This window comes from Notechis scutatus, chromosome 1 (genome assembly GCF_049901735.1).
Source record: "Notechis scutatus isolate UNSWTSFEM ecotype Mainland chromosome 1, rNotScu1.2, whole genome shotgun sequence".
Taxonomy (NCBI): domain Eukaryota; kingdom Metazoa; phylum Chordata; class Lepidosauria; order Squamata; family Elapidae; genus Notechis; species Notechis scutatus.
In genome coordinates, this window is record NC_142009.1 from 80280666 (window position 1) to 80302635 (window position 21970).

Here is a 21970-nt window from a genome sequence, read left to right on the forward strand (position 1 = left end):
CATAGAAATAATAATGGCTGGGAATGTTGAGTCGAGATGCATAAAATAATGCTGATGAACTGTGGAAAAGAACAGAAAAGTAAAGATGGTAATATATTAACTTGCAAGGGGCCGTGGTGGTTCATGTGGTAAGACACTGGGCTTGTGCACCGCTGAGGTTGGCAGCTTGGCAGTTCGATTCCTGTGAGCGAATAAACCATGCAGGGACAAGAAAGGAGCATCCCTCGAATGCCTACTGGCATTCAGGTATCCCGCAGGTAAAGATAACATTCCCCAAAAAATTCCTTTCACAGAGGCAGCCAGTCACCTCGGGTGATCCCTGGCTAACATGTTCCATACACTAAATAAATAAAAAAAACCTAACTTAAATCCTTGGGCATCAATATATTTGGACATTATACAAGTAGACATTGCTTTTTCTCTGGGTAGGAATTATCAGTAACACTGCAATGTTTTACAACTTCTATCTAGAAGAAAGTTCTGTGATGAATGGTTTTTAATCGCAGATAAAGTTACAGTTAATTCAAAGTAAAGTTCATTACATGCTATGACGACTTCTTGACTTCTGAATAAAAATCACAGTATGTTTCGTGTAGGGCTCATTTATCATTGACTTATTTTGGAATAATTATGCACAGAATCACACGGCACTTCCCCATATTTAATATATGACAATGCTTTAATCATCTCTCTCACACACAAAAGAAAATCCTTAGAGTAACAAAATAAGTAAAGTTGGAATGGTTTTGTCCCTTTTCCAAAAGTGCAATTTATATTTCCATACATGAGTTCCAATGGAAAGCAGTGGGGATACAGGTCAAGCAGTAGAGTTTTATTGAATGCTTACTTTGTGATAACCTTAAGAATATTTTGAATGTTTTATGAAAAGTAGAACACCAGGAGATTTGGGCTCTGTGGAACAGATGAAATACTGAAGAAAAAAAAAAGAGATAAAAGTACTACAGGCAAAAATCGTAATAATTACAAGTGCAAAAAATTGCAAAAGAATTGGGTTACAAATAAGCAGGTCATTAAGCTAGCCAAACACAGAATAAACACTTCAGATCAAAAGCCAGAGAGAGCAATATCTCTCAATCAAGAACAACTTCTTATAATCTGGGTGGCTCCTTGCATAGTGTATGTGATCTACTGGATCTGAAGTAAGACTCGTTAACCACGGGAAGCAGTGGAATGGATCATTAACGTATTTGAATGGAAAGCAGAAAGGAAATTGTTTCAAATACAGACTTTGGTGACAGGATAGCAGTGTTCCAATATTTGAGGGGCTGCCATAGATAGAAGGGGGTCAAGCTATTTCCCAAAGCACCATTAGGCCAGACAAGGAATAATAGATGGAAACTGAACAAGGAGAGATTCAACCTGGAAATAAGGAGAAATTTTCTGACAGCAGGAGCACTCAACCAACGGAACAGCTTCTGAAGTTGTGGGAGCTTCATCCCTGGAAGCTTTCAAGAAGAGGCTGGACTGCCCATCTGTCAGAAATGGTTAGGGTCTCCTGCTTGGGCTGGGCTGGACTAGATGACCTACAAGGTCCCTCCCTACTCTGTCAATCTGTAATCTGTAATAGTTGGTGGGCGAAGTTCGCTTAGGAGGCATTTCGGGGACTTGGCAGGCAAATCCTCCCCCACTCCCGAACTCAAAGCTGTCACCCCGTCCTTCCCCCACCTATTGCAAACGGCTGGCCGGCCCTTCCTCCCTCGGACGGTAGTTTAAATGACCAACCCAAAGGGCCAGAAATCCTTCTATTATTGTAACGGCATCTCAACATACCACGGTGTTTTTCATCATTGCTTTGATGGTGAATCCATCGCTGACTTGCTTCTTGGTTCTTCTTGCGTGTCGCAGCGGCTCCTGCAGCTGCTGGGGTCTTAATTTAGGGGGGCTTACGCCCTCTTTCTCTGCCACCATCTTCTCCTGAGGCGGCTGCTGCTGCTGCTTGCTGCACGTGGGATTGGAGGTCGGGATTTTAAAAGGAAACTATTTGGATACAAAAACAGATTTTTGTTTTCTTCCTTGTGCCAAAAAAAAAAAAAAAAATCCCTAATTTTCGTCCCTTTGCATTTGCTCCCTTTCACCCCTTGGTTTAGCCCCTGGGAAGGCTCCTGTGTGGCTTCGAGGAAGAGGAGGAGGGGAAGGGGGGAAAATATATGCCTGTTTCTAACACCAACTCGCTTCTAGGAATCGGTTGCTGGGCAACGTATCAACAGCCAGCCGCGGGAGCACAAGGATTCCGCCCTTGTCGGAAACTTCGGTACTGCTGAGCGGATTCGATTTACATACGCATGCGCACTCGGCGTAACTGAAGTCACGCGACTCCGTGGAGTCACGAAAATTAGTAGCTGGATTCTTTTGCCCTCAGTTGACGGAATAGGGAGGGAGAGGATAGCAACGTAACAGGGTTCAGACGCGTAAAGCAGGCTGGATGCTTGGTCGCTTTTATTAGTCCTATGGCCCCTCGCTAGCCCAGAACTTTCCTATGAGTGGTTTTGTTCTGAAAACCAACAGTAGGTTGTTCTGAATCAGAAAATGTGAGCGCCAGTGGTACCATGAGGAAAAGTTACTTAGTTCAGAATAGGGGTGCAAATTAGAGCGATGAATTGACTATCCCCATATATAATGATATCCTGACATTTGGAAGAATTTAAAACATTTTTTTTAAAAAATCGAAATACACTTTATGTACAATTCCCGAAAATGAAGGGGCTATTAATTCCATCCTTGCGCGTTTTCTGACGAGTTAATTGTACTGACATTCTATGGGATTCATTCATTCTCGACTAGCGTATCTTCTCATTGCTTGCAAAAAGAGCAGAAATGTAATGTTTTGTTTGTTTATTTTACAAACGAAGTATTTATAACCCGCCCCAGTCTCAAAAGACTCTGGGGCATCTATAACTTCAATCAAAACAATAATAAATAAATCCAAATGACCACCAGAAACAAAACTGGTGTGGCTTTTATGGTGAGAAAGCAAAGAATTGCAAAGTAGAGCGCTATGCTCTATAAAAAATAAATGTGGGTTTTTTAAAAAAAATGTTGCTCATGTTCTGAACATTCCTGCTTTAACATGAAAAATTTGGTCAGATGCACGCTTCAAAAAAAAAAACACCTTAAATCCAATACGGAATAACGTACTTGTTCTACATCTATTATAAGCGGATGGAAAACAAAAAACAAAGCAACCCCCAAAACAGGAACATCCAGAGATGGAATTGAATTCATTTCGCTGCCGTTTTAAAAAAGCGTTTGTTTCTTGAGTGGCGTGTAAATCGCAAGGGATTAGTTCTAACTATGCTGTAGTTTCTTCTTTATTATTAAAAATACTGTGGTAACACGCAGAAAAGGATGTGCAAAGCGCGCGACCAATCTCGCTCTCAAAGAGAAGAATTCTACCGGGATCAATGCAGAACTGAGATAATTGAACCAGGAGACTAGGGTGCCGAAAGAAGATAGCCCGGCCGATTGACAGATACGTTTGTATTTACACGCGGAGTCCTCCCGCGGCAGGAGGAAGGTGGAGCACTACATTTCCCAAAGCGCTTTGTAATGTGGTTTTGCTCGCCTGCGCACTGGCCACCTTACCGTCTGGCCTGCCTGCAGGGAGCGTAGATCTTCAAGTTTGGCTTTTGCAGTTCGAAAGTGAACAGATCAGGGTTTCAGAGCGCCCCCCTTCCTCCCTTGCCAGCACTGGCCATGATAGGTGAGTGAAACCCGGATGTACCCCTTCACATGCACCCCCTTATTTTGTGCGGGGAGGGCGCGAGATGGCAGAAAGGGAAAAAAAAGAGTAGTGAGGTTGTTATGTTGCTGCAAAGTGCAGGGACACCTTTGCGCACGGATGCGATTTCATATCGCGTCATTTCAGGTTTGGAACCCCACGTTCGTTTTATAGCTCAAAGGTTACCCCGATGCGCCCATTGGCGAACTTTCGAGATAGTCCGATATTTTCTGAAGGCAAGACGACAAGAGAAAAGAGGGCAAGGGAAACCCACATTTAGGTGAAAGCGTAATCTAAAAGTCGCATGAAGGAATGGGGGAGGAGACTGTAGCTATTCAGATTAGCTTTGGCGTGACGTTGTCGTATCATGTGGCACTGAGCTGTTCTAAAATAATCTAATGCACACCAGCCTGTATTGCACGGCTCCTCTTAATTACAGCAAAAAGGGGAAGATCTAATAACACTGAAGTTTGTTGACTGCTTGATGGCTTTTGTGTCACCCGCCCTTTTTCAAAACTGCTGTCCTTTTGTTGTACAAAAACATCTTGTAAAAAAAAAAAAGCATCCCCATTGTCATGTGATCAAATTCAGATACTTGGTAACTGGCATGTCTTTATGACAGTTGCAGTGTCCTGGGGCTTTCGGACAAGCAAATCAATGGGAAAGTCAGATTCACTTGTGTTGCTAAATTAACAACTGTAATGGTTTACTTAACCATAACAAGAAAGGCTACAGTAAAATGAGGCAAAATTCCATTTAACAGCTGTTTTGCTCAGCAATGGAAATTTTGGGCTCAATTGTGGTCGTAAATCTAAGACTAGCAGTATTCTGTGATTGCAGAAGATTGAAGTAATTACATAAGTATTTCAGGGATAATGATGGACTCCCTAATGGATGGATTTAGTTTTTATTTTTTTATTTTTATTTATTTGACCTAATGGATGGATTTAGTTGACCTATTTGGCTATAAATATCTTTATTGAAGTGGCTGAAGTAAACCAGTATGGAAGATTAGTATTGAATGAAACTGCTCTAGAAAGTGTGCCATACTTAACAAATGCTAAATGAATTGTAGTAACAAAATGGCATCTGTAAGAGCCACCATAGCTGCCGCTTTTTGGATAAATTTCTCAGTGCTGCAATATAACCCTAACTAATGAAAAAATTGATTTGGTTTGATCATCTCTAAATTAAAACAGCAAAACTTTCTCCATGTTTATAGTTACACATGATATAATTACGTATCTATGGTTGAGTATTCACTGTGGTTTACTGAGTTAATCGGATTGCCTGTGTTCATATACTACACAGAGCTGCAAACCAACCAACCAACCATGTTTTAGTGCAGCATGTGGTACAAACTCTTTTTCTTTCTCTTAATTGATTTGTGTTGAATTCCAAAGGATGGGGACAAAAATCACAGCTAGCAAGAAAGGTACAATTCTTCTGTTTAAATCCTGTTTGAAAAAAATCAAATTCTCAGTATGGCTTCAGTTCAAGCATAATCTTACATGAGCTTTTTCTGTCCTTTTGGTCTGTGACCATCATAGAATAACTAAAAGATTTTTAAAATTATATAAAGGCAAAACTAATTCTCTATAACTCATTGCTCATTGCCACTTCCCCTTTGTTTATAATGTGTTCTGTATTGACGCAGGAGCTTTCATTGGTCCAGAACACAGCAACATGCATGCTGTAGTTTTGGCAGCTAAGGTTTGCCTGGATTATAGTTGTATTGACTTTCATTGTTTTCTGAGTGTAATTCAAGGCATTGGTTATTATCCTTAAAGCCCTGCATAGCACAAGATGAAGTTATTTGCAAGACTGCCTATCTCCAAGGGTCTCTGTCTGTCCCAGTTCCTCTCTATTACACAATGTTGTGACTTTGGTGACACCCACCCTATGGAGCAGTTTCCATGAAGATCCAGAGATCCTTGCCTTCCAGAAAACTCTAAAGTCCTGGTGAATTGAGGTGTGAGATAAGCCTTATACAGGTGTAGTTTTTCTAATTGAGTTTGTTGCATTGTGCCCTCGTCACAGTATAATGATTATATTAATTTTGCTTGATTTAGAGAAGTTTTATTATGTTGCTTTAAATGATTATTGTTAGTCATTCAGGGATCATATAAGAAGGGTCTTCAAACTTTGCAAGTTTAAGACTTGTGGACTTCAATTCCCAGAATTCCTGAGCTAACATGACTGGAGGAGGAATAAGATGATTACCATATACATTTTCTAAAATAAACAAATAAACCTAGCAAAGAATTTCAGCACAATACCATGTGCAGTTCCTTACACGTAGGTACCACTGAATTTGGTGATGTTTGCTCCCAATGAGAATGTATAGAATATTGAATTGAATTTGTTGATGTTTGCTCCCAATAAGAATGTACAGAATATTGAACTAAGTAAGGGGTTCATGGAGTTGTTAGATTCCAATGAGCTCACTGTTTAACTCTCTCAAGTAGATTTCACTGAGATAATTTCAACCAAATACTATTTTTTTCATGGTTCTTTTTCAGTTATTTTGATTTCTACTGTATCAGTAAGAATATATTTTCTTTTTTCTGCTTTATATTCAGTATTTTTTTAAAAAAGAAATCCTTGATATATTGTCCATATGTTTAAAGGTGTACATTGGATTAAATTATAGATTTGAGATTAATCAGTGATTACACTAAAGTGGACTGAAATATCTAAAAAGTATTCAATTCAGCAGCAATTATCGTCTGGCAATATTTAGTTCTGAATTGCAGTGGTACTCAACTGCTTTGAAACTCATCAAATTTGGTACTCAATGCATTTTGATGTGTACGTTTTGTCCCGGTTCTCAGTGTCTAAGCTACAACTTTATTGATGTTGGTTGACTTGTTATTCACTATTATTCCTTATGCGAAAAAAAATTGTTGGTACTCATGGGTTCATCACGCCTCCTGGAACCAATTAACAATGAGTACTGAGATACCTCTGCATTTTGCAAATACTTCGCAAAGAAACTCTAAAAAACTTGTTAGAAGTTAAACTTGCCATAGGGCTATAAGATCTGACTTACAACAGTCTGAACAACCAGTAGATGTCAGCAGATAATAATTATAGTTTGGTCCTCACTGCTGCTCTCTGTTGATCATCTGGATTTCTGAAGCACTTGTTAGTACTATGAATACTATCTTGAAAAATCTTCCACAACTACTGTGGAAATATTAAATATTAGACAGATGTTGTCATTATAATGCCTGCCTTTATTTTTATTTTTGCCATTATCTTTATTTTCAAGAGAATTTTAAAAAATCTGATTTTCAGCAAAAAGTTTTATGTATAGTTCTGAAGTGTACCCATATTGAAATACTGACTTGCCAAATATTGCATTTATTTTATTAAGTGTTACTGTTATCCAGAATAGAAGTTTTTGTTTCCCTGTGTATGGCAGTGGAGAATCATAGAGTATATGCAATATTAAGTGTGGTCATCACTACTTGCTCTCTTACAGTATGAATTAATCTAAATAATGTAACGTGCTAGTATATCTGATTGAGGAGGCAGTTCCTGGATTGGAAGTATCATTTTTACCAAAAAAATTAAAACCATGGAAAAATCCCAGATTCCAGCGTGCAGCATAAGATCACTTGTCAGATAACAAGCCAACAAACTTCTGATCTTCAGCCTTCTTGAAATCCATTGTGCTTTCTCAGCTATTATTTGCACATCTGTTTCTTCCATAAAGAGACTATCTCAAATGAGTGTTTTGGTCTGATAAGATGAACAGTTCATGAGTCATTAAAAGCCCTGTTGCATGTTGTAGAACCCATTTATTCTCGATTATTTTTGAAGGTGTGAGAGATTAGTGTTTCTACAGATAGGACCTCACATGTGACAAAGGGCTCTCCCAGAGATGAATTAAAATATACATTGCAGATATTTCTGTCAAGCCCCACAAATTCCAATGCTATTGGATATTGAAAAAGTGGTGGATATCAGTCAACCAAGAAAAAGAGGAACTGAAGAACTCAGATCCTATCTTATCTACCTACAATGCAAGATTGATAAAGCAGCTATTATTTTGACAGATTGATTCATGATAATCAGCTTGGGGTATTACTCACACACATAATCACAATGGATCTGTTTGATTTTGGCTTCACTTAATGGCTCAGTCCATTAGTTGTGGTTTGTAATGGTTTTAAGTTTAACATTAATTGTGAATGTAATTATCTGAAGTTTATTCAACAAGCATGGCTTAGCATTATAAGAATGAGGCACAGCCTCCATTTCTTGATGTAAACTTTGAGGGGAATTTATGTTAGCTAGCAGTATGTTTTGTGTTTTGAAGCTTGTATTTTTATTCATTTCACCGAAGGTAAGAGCAGAGTCTTAAGATAACAGTAGGCATGCACAATCCATGTTCTGTTCCTCTGAATCTATAGGTACAAATTTCCCTTGCTCATTCCTTCTTCTTTAGCTTAAGATAAGGGCTTTTATTGGCACTGGCCTCAACCAAGACATTCTCTAACCTCAATATTGGAGTTTAGAAACACTGGTCAAATCCCAGACCCTGCCCCTGATCATGGTTATTAACTTTGTGTTCTCTTCTTGTTGGGTTCTCTTGGACTTTAATTGAAATAATTCTGGATACGCTGCTTGCATTTCTTCTGTTTCCTTGAGTTGGCAGCCTCAATGGAATTAACTCAGTAGAAACAGATGGCCAAGATTTCAGAATAATTATAATATCACTAAAAGCTTCATAATTTGATTAGTGCAGCCTGATGTTCAAAATTTGATTTTCAGTGGTCTTTGAAATTATTCCTAGACTTAATAAAAAAGAAATGTCAGGATAAAATAAAGCAGTATTTTTCCATCTACAGGTAAGCTATTTTAAGACATTCAAGATATATCTAGCAAGAAAGCATACCTATTTAAGGGTTTTTCTTCAATTACATGACTATATAGTCTCAACATTTGTTTAGGGTTTTTTTGTATGCAATTATACTTCCCTAATAGGGATTCTCTTGTGTTTTCGCCAGCCTACCTGATCTCACAGGATTCTTGTAGTAGGAAAAACAACTGAAATATTAGGTGTTTTTGCTGCTTTGAATTGGCTTTATACCCACACACATACCTCCACACACACACACAACTCATGACTGCTAAGTCATCATTTCACAGATATTTCCTTACTTAAACAGAGAAACAGAATGACAATGGGCGGGTGAAAAAGCAGTGGAAGAAGCAACTTCTGACTTCCTGCTGGCTTCCCCACTGACTTTCTTTGTATGAAACTGGTATGCAGCATTGGCAATGATGATTATGTGACCATTGCCGTCTGTTGTGATACAATAGCACTGTAACAGCCACACTTTGCCATATTTCTCTCCCATGGGAGTCCTTAGGTCACAGCTTTTGGACAAATTCTGTAAGTTAGCTGATTTGAAGTACATTGTTGTTGCCCTATGATAACATCATTTTGACCAACTGAAGGTTACAAACAAACAAATAAACATGAAAGTGTATGTGTGTGTATGTATCGTTATTATATCATAATATTATTTAGTGTAGATCTTCCACTTGCAAAAAACTATTTTGTAGAAATAGAAAGGACAGTTTTCCTGCATACCCATTCATCCTCCTGTGATTTGTTGCAAAGGTATCGGCATTAGTTTTATTCCTCATTCCTTCTATGTATTAAGTGAACCTGCTGTGTAAGAATGGCTACACATTGCAAGGATGCTTAGTTTTGTCTGTGTCTCCCATGGAAAGCTTCTCTTCATCGTATGCCTTCTGGCTACACTGAACTACTAAAAGTAATAAAAAATATTAGCTGTAGGCCAAAATCATTTTGTTTTTGCTATCTTGTCTCCAGAATCCTACTTTTCTTTGTTGCTGTTTTCATGAAATTAATTTATTTTAAAAAACATTGATGCTTTGAAAGCACCAGAAAACTTATAATTCTTTTGTTGAAACATTTTAAATCCTGTAGAAATCACAAGGGAATTTTAGCATTATTAGAAAACAGATACCTAAATCCCATCAAACCCAACATGCAACAATGGAGTGGAAATGACATTAAATAAGTAACTGAACAATAAAAAACATCCAGTTTTAGACAAATACAAAATAGGACATTTATAGATTTGTATTTTAATTATAAAGATTTGAAAAGAATCCATGCAGTCAGTGTAGTTGCCATTATTTTTAACAGGAGCTGAGCACTGCTGTTTCAGATTCTGTTTAAGATGAAAAAATCAAATCTGAATTTATTATGAATAAATTTCATTGCCAAGTTTAAAATTTGTTTCTTAGTACTTTGCAAAATAAAGCTGGTTGGCATTACTTATACTTTGGCACTGCTGCTCTGGCCATTTGGCCATCCCAGTACCCTGGCTGTTTGATATCAAGAAGACTTACTTAAATGAAAGATCTGGGCTTTGACAATATTGGTAGACTGAAAAGTTTACTTCAGGAGCTTGCCCAGCTGGGTAAACTCCTAGAGCTGTTCCAGATGGTAATATAGATTCATCAGTGATGACATCCTTATGCGTTTCCATGACAAAGCCAGCAGGCACTTGGAATTGCTTGTTCAAAAGTGTATGACTAAAGTGGACGAAAGCCAGAGCCTTCACATGCATTCAGTGAAAATGCTGTGGAATGACGTGGGGAATCATCTCATTCTGTTACTGGATCTAAATGCATGCCTGGAAGAACCATTGGCATAAGACTTGGTGTTTTGGCATCAGAAATAAAAAACAAACAAACAAGTGATGCTTCTTGATAACTCTGGATTTAAAGAACTTCCAAAAACTTCAGATTCCTTTATAACTGGAACTGCAGAAACTACAAATAGTCCTTGACTTATGATAATTCAGGCAGCAACTGTTTTAAGTTATGATGGCACTGAATGAATTGTAGTTACAACTAGTCATGAGCCCTCTTAGCACCCCCACAGTCACATGATCATAATCTGGGTGCTTGGCAACCCATTTGCACTTACGACTGATTGCCAAATGCCCCTTGATCATGTGATGACCATTTACAACCTTCCTCTGGTTTGCCCAGAAAGTCAGTGGGGAAGCTGGAAGATAGTGTTGCAAGTTGTTGGGGTAAGTCTCCTCCACCCATACACCATCCACATCCCCTCTGCACTCCTGCCATATCAGCAACTTTCACATTCCCCTCACACCCCCATCCCAACCTATGCTGCACCTCTTCCATGCTCTTGCGCACCCTCCATGGCTCACATTGCACTTCTTGTGCATCCTCTTGCACCCTTCCTTTGCTTCTTGCACATCCTCCCCAACCCTCTTCCCCATGTCTGTGCATTTCCTTGCTTCATCCTTCAGTTGGCAGCAGCCAGTTTCCTTCCTACTGGGACTTGCAAATTCCTACTGGATTCTCCACTGATTTTCTTGTAGGAAGCTGGCAGGAAGTTGCCTCAACAGAAATTCTGATTCCAAATGCCATTGTAACTTGAGAGCTACCTGCCTAAAATAGTAATCCTATGAGTTTTACAGTATGTAATAAGAGATTTTTTTAAGAAAGGACAAAAGGAGTTGTGGAGGGTTTCTACTGAATTAGGGTAACCTGAGGTTCATCATTGAGTCCTTTTCAAGGATGCTGATATCAGACACTTGCAGGTCGGCCTTAATAATTTTGCTCAGTCCCACAGCACGGTTTCCAGTGTTAACAGGGCTCATTAAAGGAAAGAAAAAAGAGTCAGGAGGCATTACTGATGTTTAAAAATTAATTCTTCCACAATAGTTCAGAAAATAGTTATTATTTCTGAGAAATAATCTCAGAATAGTTTAAAATTTATGAAATTTCATTTAAATGAGCTCATTTAAAAACACATTAAAATATAATAATTCAGTTTCCATAACAAAACTATATCCTGTAGTATCATAATTCATCTAAGCTGTTCAAGTCAGTTAAATTAAAGTGAAATACAGTTTGGTAACTATCTTATTATACCATTGACCTTATACATGATTATTCTAGAACCTCAAATATTTTTATGCTGGATTCAACATTTATACAGATAGAAGAATTTAACAGTGGGTTAACAAAAGTCAGGTCTTGAGACCCCTTCTGAGGCCCAAGAAGGTGGAGTCTGATCTCACTTCTAGTGGCAATATGTTCCAAAGAATTGAGAGGGGGTGCATGGCAGAAAAGGACCCCACCAGCTGAAACACTTTGACCGATGGGGTCCGCAGCATGCCCCTTCTGCCAGAGTGAGTGGGTCAGGCTAATTCCTAATCCCATTCTTATCCATTGGCATTTTCCAATTGGATTACAGTATTGCAACCCCATTTCCAGAATTTCTGGCAGAAATAGATTTCAAATTATTGAGTCACTGGCACCATGTGCTGGGGGGCAGAATAGAAGGACAGAGATACCAGTTGGGTCTTTCCTAAAGTTAATACTCCTACTCACCCCCTTGAGGACTAGAGGACTAGGCTAGGCTAGGGTAGGTGATATAAATGTGCACACAAGGACAGAATGAAGGAGGTAGCATGCTTTGGTGAGGGCATTCAAATTCTTCCACATTCTGTTCTGGGAAGTTTCAGGTGAGCAAACTTGAAGTCGATGGAAACTTTGGTACACATATTCTATCACTGAGACATCAATCCAATTTAAAGAGTAAGGAGCAGAAAACGGGTGGGATTCAATTTTTTTAACAACTGGTTCTGTGGGTATTTTTTTACGTTTATCTCTGGTTTCGATGAGATAAGGTTCCAGAGCATTGCCAAAAAGCTTATCGCCTGCGAAAGGAACTGAAGCCAGCTTCCATTTTCGGCGTGACTCCGCCTGCCAATTTCGGAGCCATAAAAGTCTTCTTGCTGCTACAGAAGATGCCATGGCCTTGGATGCAAATTTGGCAGAATTGAGAGTGGCATCCGCAGTGAATTCTGCCGCTGCAATAATCTTATTAAGGTCTTGGTGAGACCGAAGGTCAGAAGCAGGCAATCTATTCTGGAGTTGGCACAGCCACCGTATGGATGCCCTGGTGAAGAAGGATGCTGCTGTTGAAGCCCGAACAGCCCAAGCAGCAGCCTGGTGATTGCACTTGAGGGTCTGTTCGGGATATCTTCTGGCTCCGTGGGAGTGCCAGAAGATGAGAACGAGGCCAGAACCGGAATGTCAACAGAAGCCACTGCCAGGGCATTGTCCAGAGCTGCGCTGACATTGTAGAAATGCTTATCTAGAAAAGATGGGCGAGGGCCTGCTGAAGGAGAAGCGCACTGTTCCTTGACCATGTCTAGGAACAGAATGGGAGAAGGCAAAACCTCTGCATGCACTACAGGCTTGGAGAAGAGCAAATCCCCTTGGCTAGAGGGATTTCCTTGTGGCTCGGGAGCCACTTCCTCTGGCAACAGCTGCGCTGACCAAGGCCTTGCTGAGTAATGGTCTGAAGAGAGTAGGTTTGAAGACCAATGCAGAGGATGTCTGCTCTGGGCGAGAACCCTCTTCCTCTGAAAGATTTTGGTCAAAATCTCACCCTCTTCACACTCTGAATGAGAGGAGTAACTGTGTTCAGATGGTGAAGGCCTTCCTTCCTCATCAACCTCCTCCCATTCTGGTAGAGAAGAATGGACCCTGAGGTCCTGGGGCCTGTGTAAATCAGGATGATGAGGCAAGGAACTTATAGATTGAGAAGGGAGAAGGGCCTGAACCCTTTCCAGAGGTTGAAGAATTTGCTTGAAGCCTTCAGCCAATCCCTGCCTAATGGCTGATGAGACTACATCTTGGATATCCCTTGGTCTATGCTCAAAGGTAGAGGCAGAAGGCCAAAGGCCCGCTGCTGAGGGAGTGAAGGTGGCTTCAGGCCTAGATTGAGAAGAGGTTCGAGGCCTGGAGGGAGGGGGAGGAGCATAGGGCACAGAAGCCTGTTGGAAATAAGGCCCAGATCTGCTTAAATCCTGAGGATCTGACTGTACAGCAAGAGCCTCAGGAGACCAGGGTGGAGAATGGAAAGGCTCATAGATAACTTCTCCCCTGGGAGGGCTTGGCTGGGGCCCACGAGTATCACCTGAAACATGCTGTAGTTGCACTCCCTTCTGTTGAATAGTTCTGTTGAACTGCCTCTCTAGAGCTGCATGTCTGCGCTTCTGTGCCCTCAATTCAGCCTGAGTTGCCTTCTTAGGGGCTAGAGCCTTAGCTCTCATTTTAGCAGCCACCTCCCTCTGGACTGATTGGGTGCGTTGCCTACGTCTTTTTCTCCTATTGGGCTTAAGAGACTGTTCCACTGGGGGGGGAAGCTCTGCCTGAGCCTTATCTTGCTCCATTTGTAAAATAAAGGCTCTTGCGTTGGAAAGAAGCTGTTTAGAATTTTTTCTATTAAGCCCCTTAGGGTATAAATGGCTCCGACCTTACAAAATGGCCGCTCACCTCGTGGAGGGAGGCTTGAATCCAAGATGGCTACTGACTACAGGAAAAGAGGCTCCAAGATTAAAGGATCGCTCCTTAGGCTATACAGAGCCCCGAGCGAAGTCAGCAAGGGAAAAACACAGCAACTAGCTACACGATCAGCTGGCTGGAGCTCTTATCAGTTTGCCGATCGTGTTTACGATCGCTCCAAACTGCAGGCGTGGGGGAGGTCTGCAGACGCTGCCCAGCTTGCCTGCACAGAGCTTTGTGACGCTGCTCCCAATGTTGCAGGAGAGAGAGAGAGAGAGAGAGCCCTGTTCTCCTGGAAGAGCAGCTGCCCAGATCCCTGGGAGCTTCTTGAAGCCAGGAAAAAGTAATGAAGATCGCTGGTGACTGCTATCTAACAGAACGCTTTCAGAGACAAAGCTACTGACTGAAAGGAGCTGAGTCAAAAGCTGGGGTCTCTCCCGGGGGCTGGCTTTTATATCTTAGTACAGACTCAGCTATGACGTCATAGGAAGGAGTCAACCCATCCTGGGCTTTCGATGCAGCATGGAGGAGAAGGGCTACCTCAGAGCCAGGAGTCACATTTTTGTGTCTTTGTAGTTAATAGAGTATTCCTAATAATTCATTTTTTAAAAATTCCTAGCACGTTACAATTATAATCCAGCAGCATTTATTGGGGGAGTTGAAGGCTTTACTAAAGATTTTGGTGCCACTTGTTTTAAGTTCCTTAGGAGATTATCCGGAGTAGAGTTTGAGTGCTTCTAGTCCGGAGTTGAAGAATAAGAAGCAAGTATATATATGTATACATCTGTAATCAGGGAATAAAATACAATACTTTACTTAACCCAGATATGGTTTAAACAAAGCATAAATAATTCTATTGTTGCTGAATATTTTTGATACCCAGCATGATGCAGAAAAAAATCTGCTTGTGAATAGGATAGCTCCTTCCTTACTCCCTTACTTACAAGTACCAACAATATACTTGGAATATTATCACAATTCTTGAGAGCAGTTTTTGGAAAAACAGTAGTGATGACAAGAGGAAAACAAATAGATTATTGTGTCTTAGAGAATAAACACCATTGGATTTCACCCTTTTTTTTAGTTGGTTCTGTTTTTGGCTTTACCTTCCCATTTAATCTGTTGAAATAGCAGTTGGAGCTAAAGAAAAAACCCACCTTTCCCCCAGTACTTCTAATAGTTTCCTCTAGAATTATCTTATTGGAAGAAAATAATCCATCTGCTCCATTCCTTAATATAGCAAAATTTCTAAGTGAACTGTGTGACAAAGCCTGGCTGAGTTCCATACCATGTGGTTTGTGGCCTCAAGCAAGATGAACACAATCTGTTTTCTCAACATTTAATAAAGGCAGAGATGGGTTCTTTCATTTGGCAAATGTGAAACTTGATTTGGTGATGTTTTTGTTTTATGTCTTATTATCTTATACTAGCAGCTTCCCAGTTGCCCAGCCCATCCATTTTTTCAGTCATTCAGATAGGCATCACATACACATATTTAAATATTTTTATTTATTTATAATTTGTATTTCTAGATTACCCATCTCCCTCAAGGATATAGAAGATCCAGCAATAGAATTCTACTTCCAATAATGTTTTCCAAGAACATTTTAGACCTTTGGCTACTTGACTTCAATTATGCACCTGAAATTTGCAAATAGCACTTTAAAAACTTCATGGTTCTTTCCAATAGCACACCTGTTCTTCCTGCCATGTAATAGTGTTTAAAAACATTCCTGTGTATAGTTTGGCTTTCCAAAACAGGAACATTTCCATTTTTAAAAAGTTATATTACACATAATACATATGAAGCCAGCTTTATCCATGGCACAATTTCATTTATATTGATGAAGTTAAATCTCTTTTACTTGGCTGTGTGTATATGTGTTTAAAAATTATAGTATTAAACATTTAAGAACCAAATTGACATTGCAACATTCATTTGTTTGGGTTAAATGCTAGTTAAAATGGTTAGATACTGAAAATGTTGTCTTGGGTAAGTTTATTTTAAGAGGCATCTGTCTCCCTAGACCAGGTGTCGCCAACCTTTTGGACCTCAGGGACCACCAAACTCATAATTTTAGATCCCAGGGACCACTAACTGGTTCTGTGGGCATGGCCTAATTTGTGGGTGAGGCTTGGTGGTCATGTGACTGGCTGGGCATGGCTTGTATGTAAATATTATAAATATTTATATAAAGATTGATTTTTTTATAAAAAAGAGCAACTTTTACCCAAAATCAGGCAAAGCAGGCAGGCAGATTGAGTTGCTCACAGAATCACAGATTCATTCAGAAATCAATCTGCCATTGGCTAGCTCAGTCTGTCACATAAAATTTGCTTGCAAGCAAACTTACAAAATTAACTCACAACACACCATGCATGTAAATATTGATTTTTTTTAATAAAAAAGAGCAACTTTTACCCAAAATCAGGCAAAGCAGGCAGATTGAGTTGCTCACAGAATCATTCAGTGATCTGTCTATTTGCCATCGGCTAGCTCACTCTCTCAAATTTGCTTGCCGTGAGTCTGCACTAAATTTGCTTGCAAGCAAACAGTCCTAAGGGAGGTGTGGCTGTGCTGAGCCGAAGATCTAAAAGGCTAGCTAGAAAGCAAGAAATGCAACCATTTCCTGCTTCCTAGCTAATCTAAATCTCCCGGCACAGCAGAACAAATGATGGTCAGACTCGGAAAAAGGAAAAATAGCAATTTAGCAGGCAAGTTTACCAGGTAAGGAGTGAGTGGGCGGGGAGGGTTCCCGTGGGCCATGTGGGTGGCACAGCCTTGTGTTTCTGCACAGCCTGGATTGATTGCTTTGTGGGGCTGCTCTGGGGGTGCTCTGCGGCCCACCAAATTTTTCTCACAGCCCACCAGTGAGCCGCGGCCCACCGGTTGGTGACCACTGCCCTAGACTCAATATAAAAAAAGAATTCCAGAAATGCACAGCCTGTGATGTTCATCCTTGTTTTTAGCTTTTTGAAAGTTCTACTTCAGATACAAACCTATAGGATTTCATTATTTGTAAAGGAATTCTGTTAGGAAGGCAAAGGTTCAAGGCATAAATCTAGCTAGCCAAATAGATTGGTGCCACATCCAAGAAACCACATTATGGCTTAGTTTGAAGAGCGAACCCAACTGTTGTGACTTCGCCCAGAAACCAGGGTTGAAAACATACCATGCCTGAACTTGATGTTTGCAGGAGAGCCTTTTATGTCCTGTCAAGCTTAATCTCCATGCTAGGTTAACAGTGTCAAAAATGAAAGCAATACAAGGGAATTACTTTTATCCCCTTTGAGAGGGCAGAACCACCATATTTGACCAACCTCTTTTTGTAGCCATTCAGGTATTGTGTGTAGCAATTCAGATAAGCTACCCATGAGCAGGTGCTACCCATTGTTCATCCTCTACTCTTATGGATGGATATATCCTGATGGAAATAGATTTTTTCTAGTTCATGGTTTTTCTTATTGAGACTATATTATTTATAAGAATATGTTAAGTCATGCAATAAAAGCAAAGTAGCCACTTTGTGGATGGCGAGTGTCGTTTACTTGGGTTGGTTTCAACTTATTTCCTGGCAAATTGGGATTTTTAAGGGAAAAGTGGAGGGATACCAATTTTGGCCATACCCCTATATGTGCTATATTGTTAGTGTCTCGTGTTCTTCTCTTTTAATTTTTTGGGGTGTTATCACTCTTTTAAGTACGTTTTTGCTCCCCCATTCCCAAAATGAGTATACTAATTGAAAAGAATGTGCTGAGGATACCAATTCAAGTGGAGGAAGGAAAAAAATGAGAAAAGCTTTGAAATCCTCAAGTGTTTTGAAATAAATAAAAACGCGAGGTTATAGAGGTTACTGCCCTAAATGAGGCAATCTTACAGACTGTAAGAAGAAATGCTCAGAAAAATAGCAAGAATAAGCAAACGTACTACTATTTTGAGTGGTCTACCTCTAAACCTATTCTTTCCACAAACCCTGATATTCATATTGAATGATTTCGCGGAGCACAGGGGTTTTCACGAATGCAGTTGTCGTGCTACATGAGACATGATTGTATGGTCAGAGCTACTGTAGTTAGTACTGTATTTGTATTGGAAACTTATTAGGATATTTCAGGCTGGGCAGTTGAAAAACAAAAATAAAAGTCATATGTAATATTATGTAAATAATTTACAGAACAGAAAATAAAGCACTTTCTTTTTATTGTGAAGAGAATGAAACTGAAGTTTCCATGCAGTCCCTAAGAGTTTAACGTGACTTAAAAGAATCTTTGTAATATTTTTAGTCACAGTGGCTAAAACCTCCTAATCCACAGCACTCACTGTCTTCTTTCCTGGTAGGTCAATGTCATGTGGCTGTACATCTGCTTTGACCTCAGGCTGACACTTGTATTTGGAACAGGGAAGTCTATTTTCATAGTGAAGTCTTAGTACTGTTCTTAATAAAATCAGGAATAGATCAAAAGAACGAGAGAGCAATAGTTATTTGTATTGTCCCTCATAATAATAGGTCTTGACAACTTGTACCAGCATTTGTCAACATGCACATTAAGCTTATATTGTTAGTTTTTATTTTATTTGACCAATCCTAGCTATAACACTGTTTGTATTGTCCATTCTCCTGACATGGAGCAAGAAAGCAAACTGGTGAGAAAACAGCATTAAATGAGACTGCAAAATTGAATATTTAGGTTAGTTAATACAAAGCTTTTGAAATATTAATTTCTAGATAGGAATATGAAGCAACTGTAGGAGGATAAAGTATATTCTCAGTAGAGAGATTTAATTTGCACAGATGTAACAGAAGAGGAAACACTAAGATGTAAAAATATTTGTTTCATTTTAAATTAAACAGTTATACATATTGAGTTACTGCACATCGTTACTTGAAGAGGAATATGCTTTAAGTTCCAGGATTTTATGCTTTGTATTTTTCTTAAAGTAATAATAATGCATATTTTAGTTACATTTTAGATTCAAGTATACATACAATTTTTATATTCAACTATCCATTCAAGATGTCTATCTAAACAAACCTTCACAAATCAGCCTGTGCTATGTGGAACAGGGATGTCAACTGCTATATTCTTAAGTGATGTTTTCTTTTCCAGAAGCTTTTGGGTTCTTTAGAAGCTGCATGCCTGGAGCCAGTGGTACATTTCCTAAATGAACAAATGTCTTCACCTCTGCTCTTCTTTCATAATAACGTTGAAGATACTGGACATGGAGGCCTTCTCCCTAATGGAAATAACATCTATGCGGTGCTTTGCAAGGGACCATATTCTTTCTCTGGATTTGGAAAATATATTGTATAAGTAGAATCCATTGGAGTTGGGCAGCTAATACGTTCAAATAAACAGCAAAATGTTTCAAAGTTGAGTGAGTCTTTGAAATCTGGCCTGATCACATCTTGCAAGGCTAGTGAATATGAGGAAGACATTTGATACAGAAGAGATGGCAGATTGCTCTTAAAGTGTGCACTCTTGTTAAAATGAATGTCTGAACTGCGATTATTGCAGTGGAGCAGGCAAGCAACTGTGTAATACATTTTCAAATGATTAGGGAAGGAGAAGGGTACGATAAATAAAAACACACTTGTATACCGGTATATACAGTATAGGATAGATTTTCTTGTCAAATTTTGCTGTCCTGCAGTTTTTAATGCTTCATCTACAGATGAAACTCGAAAAATTAGAATATTGTGCAAAAGTTCATTTATTTCAGTAATGCAATTTAAAAGGTGAAACTAATATATGAGATAGACTCATTACATGCAAAGCAAGATAGTCCAAGCCGTGATGTGTCATAATTGTGATGATTATGGCTTAAAGCTCATGAAAACCCCAAATCCACAATCTCAGAAAATTAGAATATTGTGAAAAGGTTCAATATTCTAGGTTCAAAGTGTCCCACTCTAATCAGCTAATTAAGCCATAACACCTGCAAAGGGTTCCTGAGCCTTTAAATGGTCTGTCAGTCTGGTTCAGTAGGAATCACAATCATGGGAAAGACTGCTGACCTGACAGTTGTGCAGAAAACCATCACTGACACCCTCCATAAGGAGGGAAAGCCTCAAAAGGTAATTACAAAAGAAGTTGGATGTTCCCAAAGTGCTGTATCAAAACACATTAATAGAAAGTTATGTGGAAGGGAAAAGTGTGGAAGAAAAAGTTGCACAAGCAGCAAGGATGACCGCAGCCTGGAGAGGATTGTCAGGAAAAGGCCATTCAAAAGTGTTGGGGACTTTCACAAGGAGTGGACTGAGGCTGGAGTCGGTGCATCAAGAGCCACCACACACAGGCAGATCCTGGACATGGACTTCAAATGTTGTATTCCTCTTGTCAAGCTGCTCCTGAACAACAAACAACGTCAGAAGCATCTTACCTGGGCTAAAGAAAAACAGAACTGGTCTGTTGCTCAGTGGTCTTTTCTGATGAGAGCAACTTTTGCATCTCATTTGGAAACCAAGGACCCAGAGTGTGGAGGAAGAATGGAGAGGCACACACTGCAAGATGCTTGAAGTCCAGTGTGAAGTTTCTACAGTCTGTGTTGATTTGGGGAGCCGTCTACCAGGAGATTTTGGAGCACTTCATGCTTCTTTCCACAGACGAGCTTTATGGAGATGCTGACTTCATTTTCCAGCAGGACTTGGCACCTGCCCACACTGCCAAAAGCACCAAAACCTGGTTCAATGACCGTGGGATTACTATGCTTGATTGGCCAGCAAACTTGCCTGACCTGAACCCCATAGAGAATCTATGGGGCATTGCCAAGAGAAAGATGAGAGACATGAGACTGAACAATGCAGAAGAGCTGAAGGCCGCCATTGAAGCATCTTGGTCTTCCATAACACCTCAGCAGTGCCACAGACTGATAGCTTCCATGCCACGCCGCATTGAGGCAGTAATTGCTGCAAAAGGGGCCCAAACCAAGTACTGAGTACATATGCATGCTTATACTTTTCAGAGGTCCGATATTGTTCTATGTACAATCCTTGTTTTATTGATTGCATGTAATATTCTAATTTTCTGAGATTGTGGATTTGGGGTTTTCATGAGCTGTAAACCATAATCATCTCAATTATGACAAATCACAGCTTGAACTATCTTGCTTTGCATGTAATGAGTCTATCTCATTAATTAGTTTCACCTTTTAAGTTGCATTACTGAAATAAATGAACTTTTGCACGATATTCTAATTTTTCAAGTTTCACCTGTATGCAGCTTCAGATAAAGGTTGCCAAATATTATACTGAAAATAAGCAACTGCTTGGGCATGACAGAGAGGCAAAACAGGATATTTCTGCCATGTCCTTCTGTTGCTAGATGTCTGTCTGCTAGCATATTTTTAGAGAGCTATGTATCAAAATAATAGCAACTGAAGATGCCTCTATTGCAAAATAGGCTAAATAACTTCATAACTACTTTTACAATTTGAATAATGCTAGCAACCCTTGAAGTTTGAAGTGTTTTGCAAAGCATGAACATGTGGTTGTTCCTATTTTAAAGCAGTATTTTAAGTGGTGAAATACTTTAAAGTTCCTATCCCATGTTCATAATCCTTTTTCTCTTCCACCAATCTTCGTACCATGATTTTGGTTAACAGTGTGGTAAAATTATGTGACTTTGTTTTCCTTAAAGTTATCATATGTTAAAATATTCCCTTTAACTCACTTTTAAAAACCCTTGTTTAAGGTAGTAAATATTCTTTGTAATCCAGTGAATAGCCTGCTCTTGAGAAATGACATGATATTGATTTTTGTTGCTTTCTATTATTCCCAGAAGCATAGCAACCGTAAAATGTTTTCAGTTCCTCATTTCTTTCTATAGATTATGGTGCTTTACATT

General features: G+C 39.5%; 2 protein-coding genes and 1 long non-coding RNA gene across 5 annotated transcripts in view; 2 read left to right on the top strand and 1 right to left on the bottom strand.

The window, feature by feature from the left end:
• The window catches only part of PACRG (parkin coregulated), a 276390-nt gene extending 274134 nt beyond the window's left edge, over positions 1-2256 (bottom strand). Inside the window, exon 1 of one of the 2 annotated variants that reach the window (XM_026675239.2) lies at positions 1792-2256. In XM_026675239.2, the coding sequence (XP_026531024.1) occupies positions 1792-1929 (138 nt within the window). In that variant the 5' untranslated portion in view covers positions 1930-2256. The remainder of the gene's footprint in view (positions 1-1791) is intronic. The other variant, XM_026675238.2, reaches the window with a different exon arrangement.
• A 1325-nt stretch (positions 2257-3581) lies between these two features.
• Positions 3582-21970, top strand: part of PRKN (parkin RBR E3 ubiquitin protein ligase) — a 765942-nt gene continuing 747553 nt past the window's right edge. For both annotated transcript variants that reach the window (XM_026675236.2, XM_026675237.2), the window contains exon 1: positions 3582-3721. In XM_026675236.2, the coding sequence (XP_026531021.2) occupies positions 3715-3721 (7 nt within the window). In that variant the 5' untranslated portion in view covers positions 3582-3714. The remainder of the gene's footprint in view (positions 3722-21970) is intronic.
• LOC148132882 (uncharacterized) overlaps positions 3749-21970 on the top strand; it is a 39367-nt gene continuing 21145 nt past the window's right edge. The window contains exon 1 of the long non-coding RNA XR_015750238.1: positions 3749-4019. This is a non-coding gene — a long non-coding RNA (uncharacterized LOC148132882). The remainder of the gene's footprint in view (positions 4020-21970) is intronic.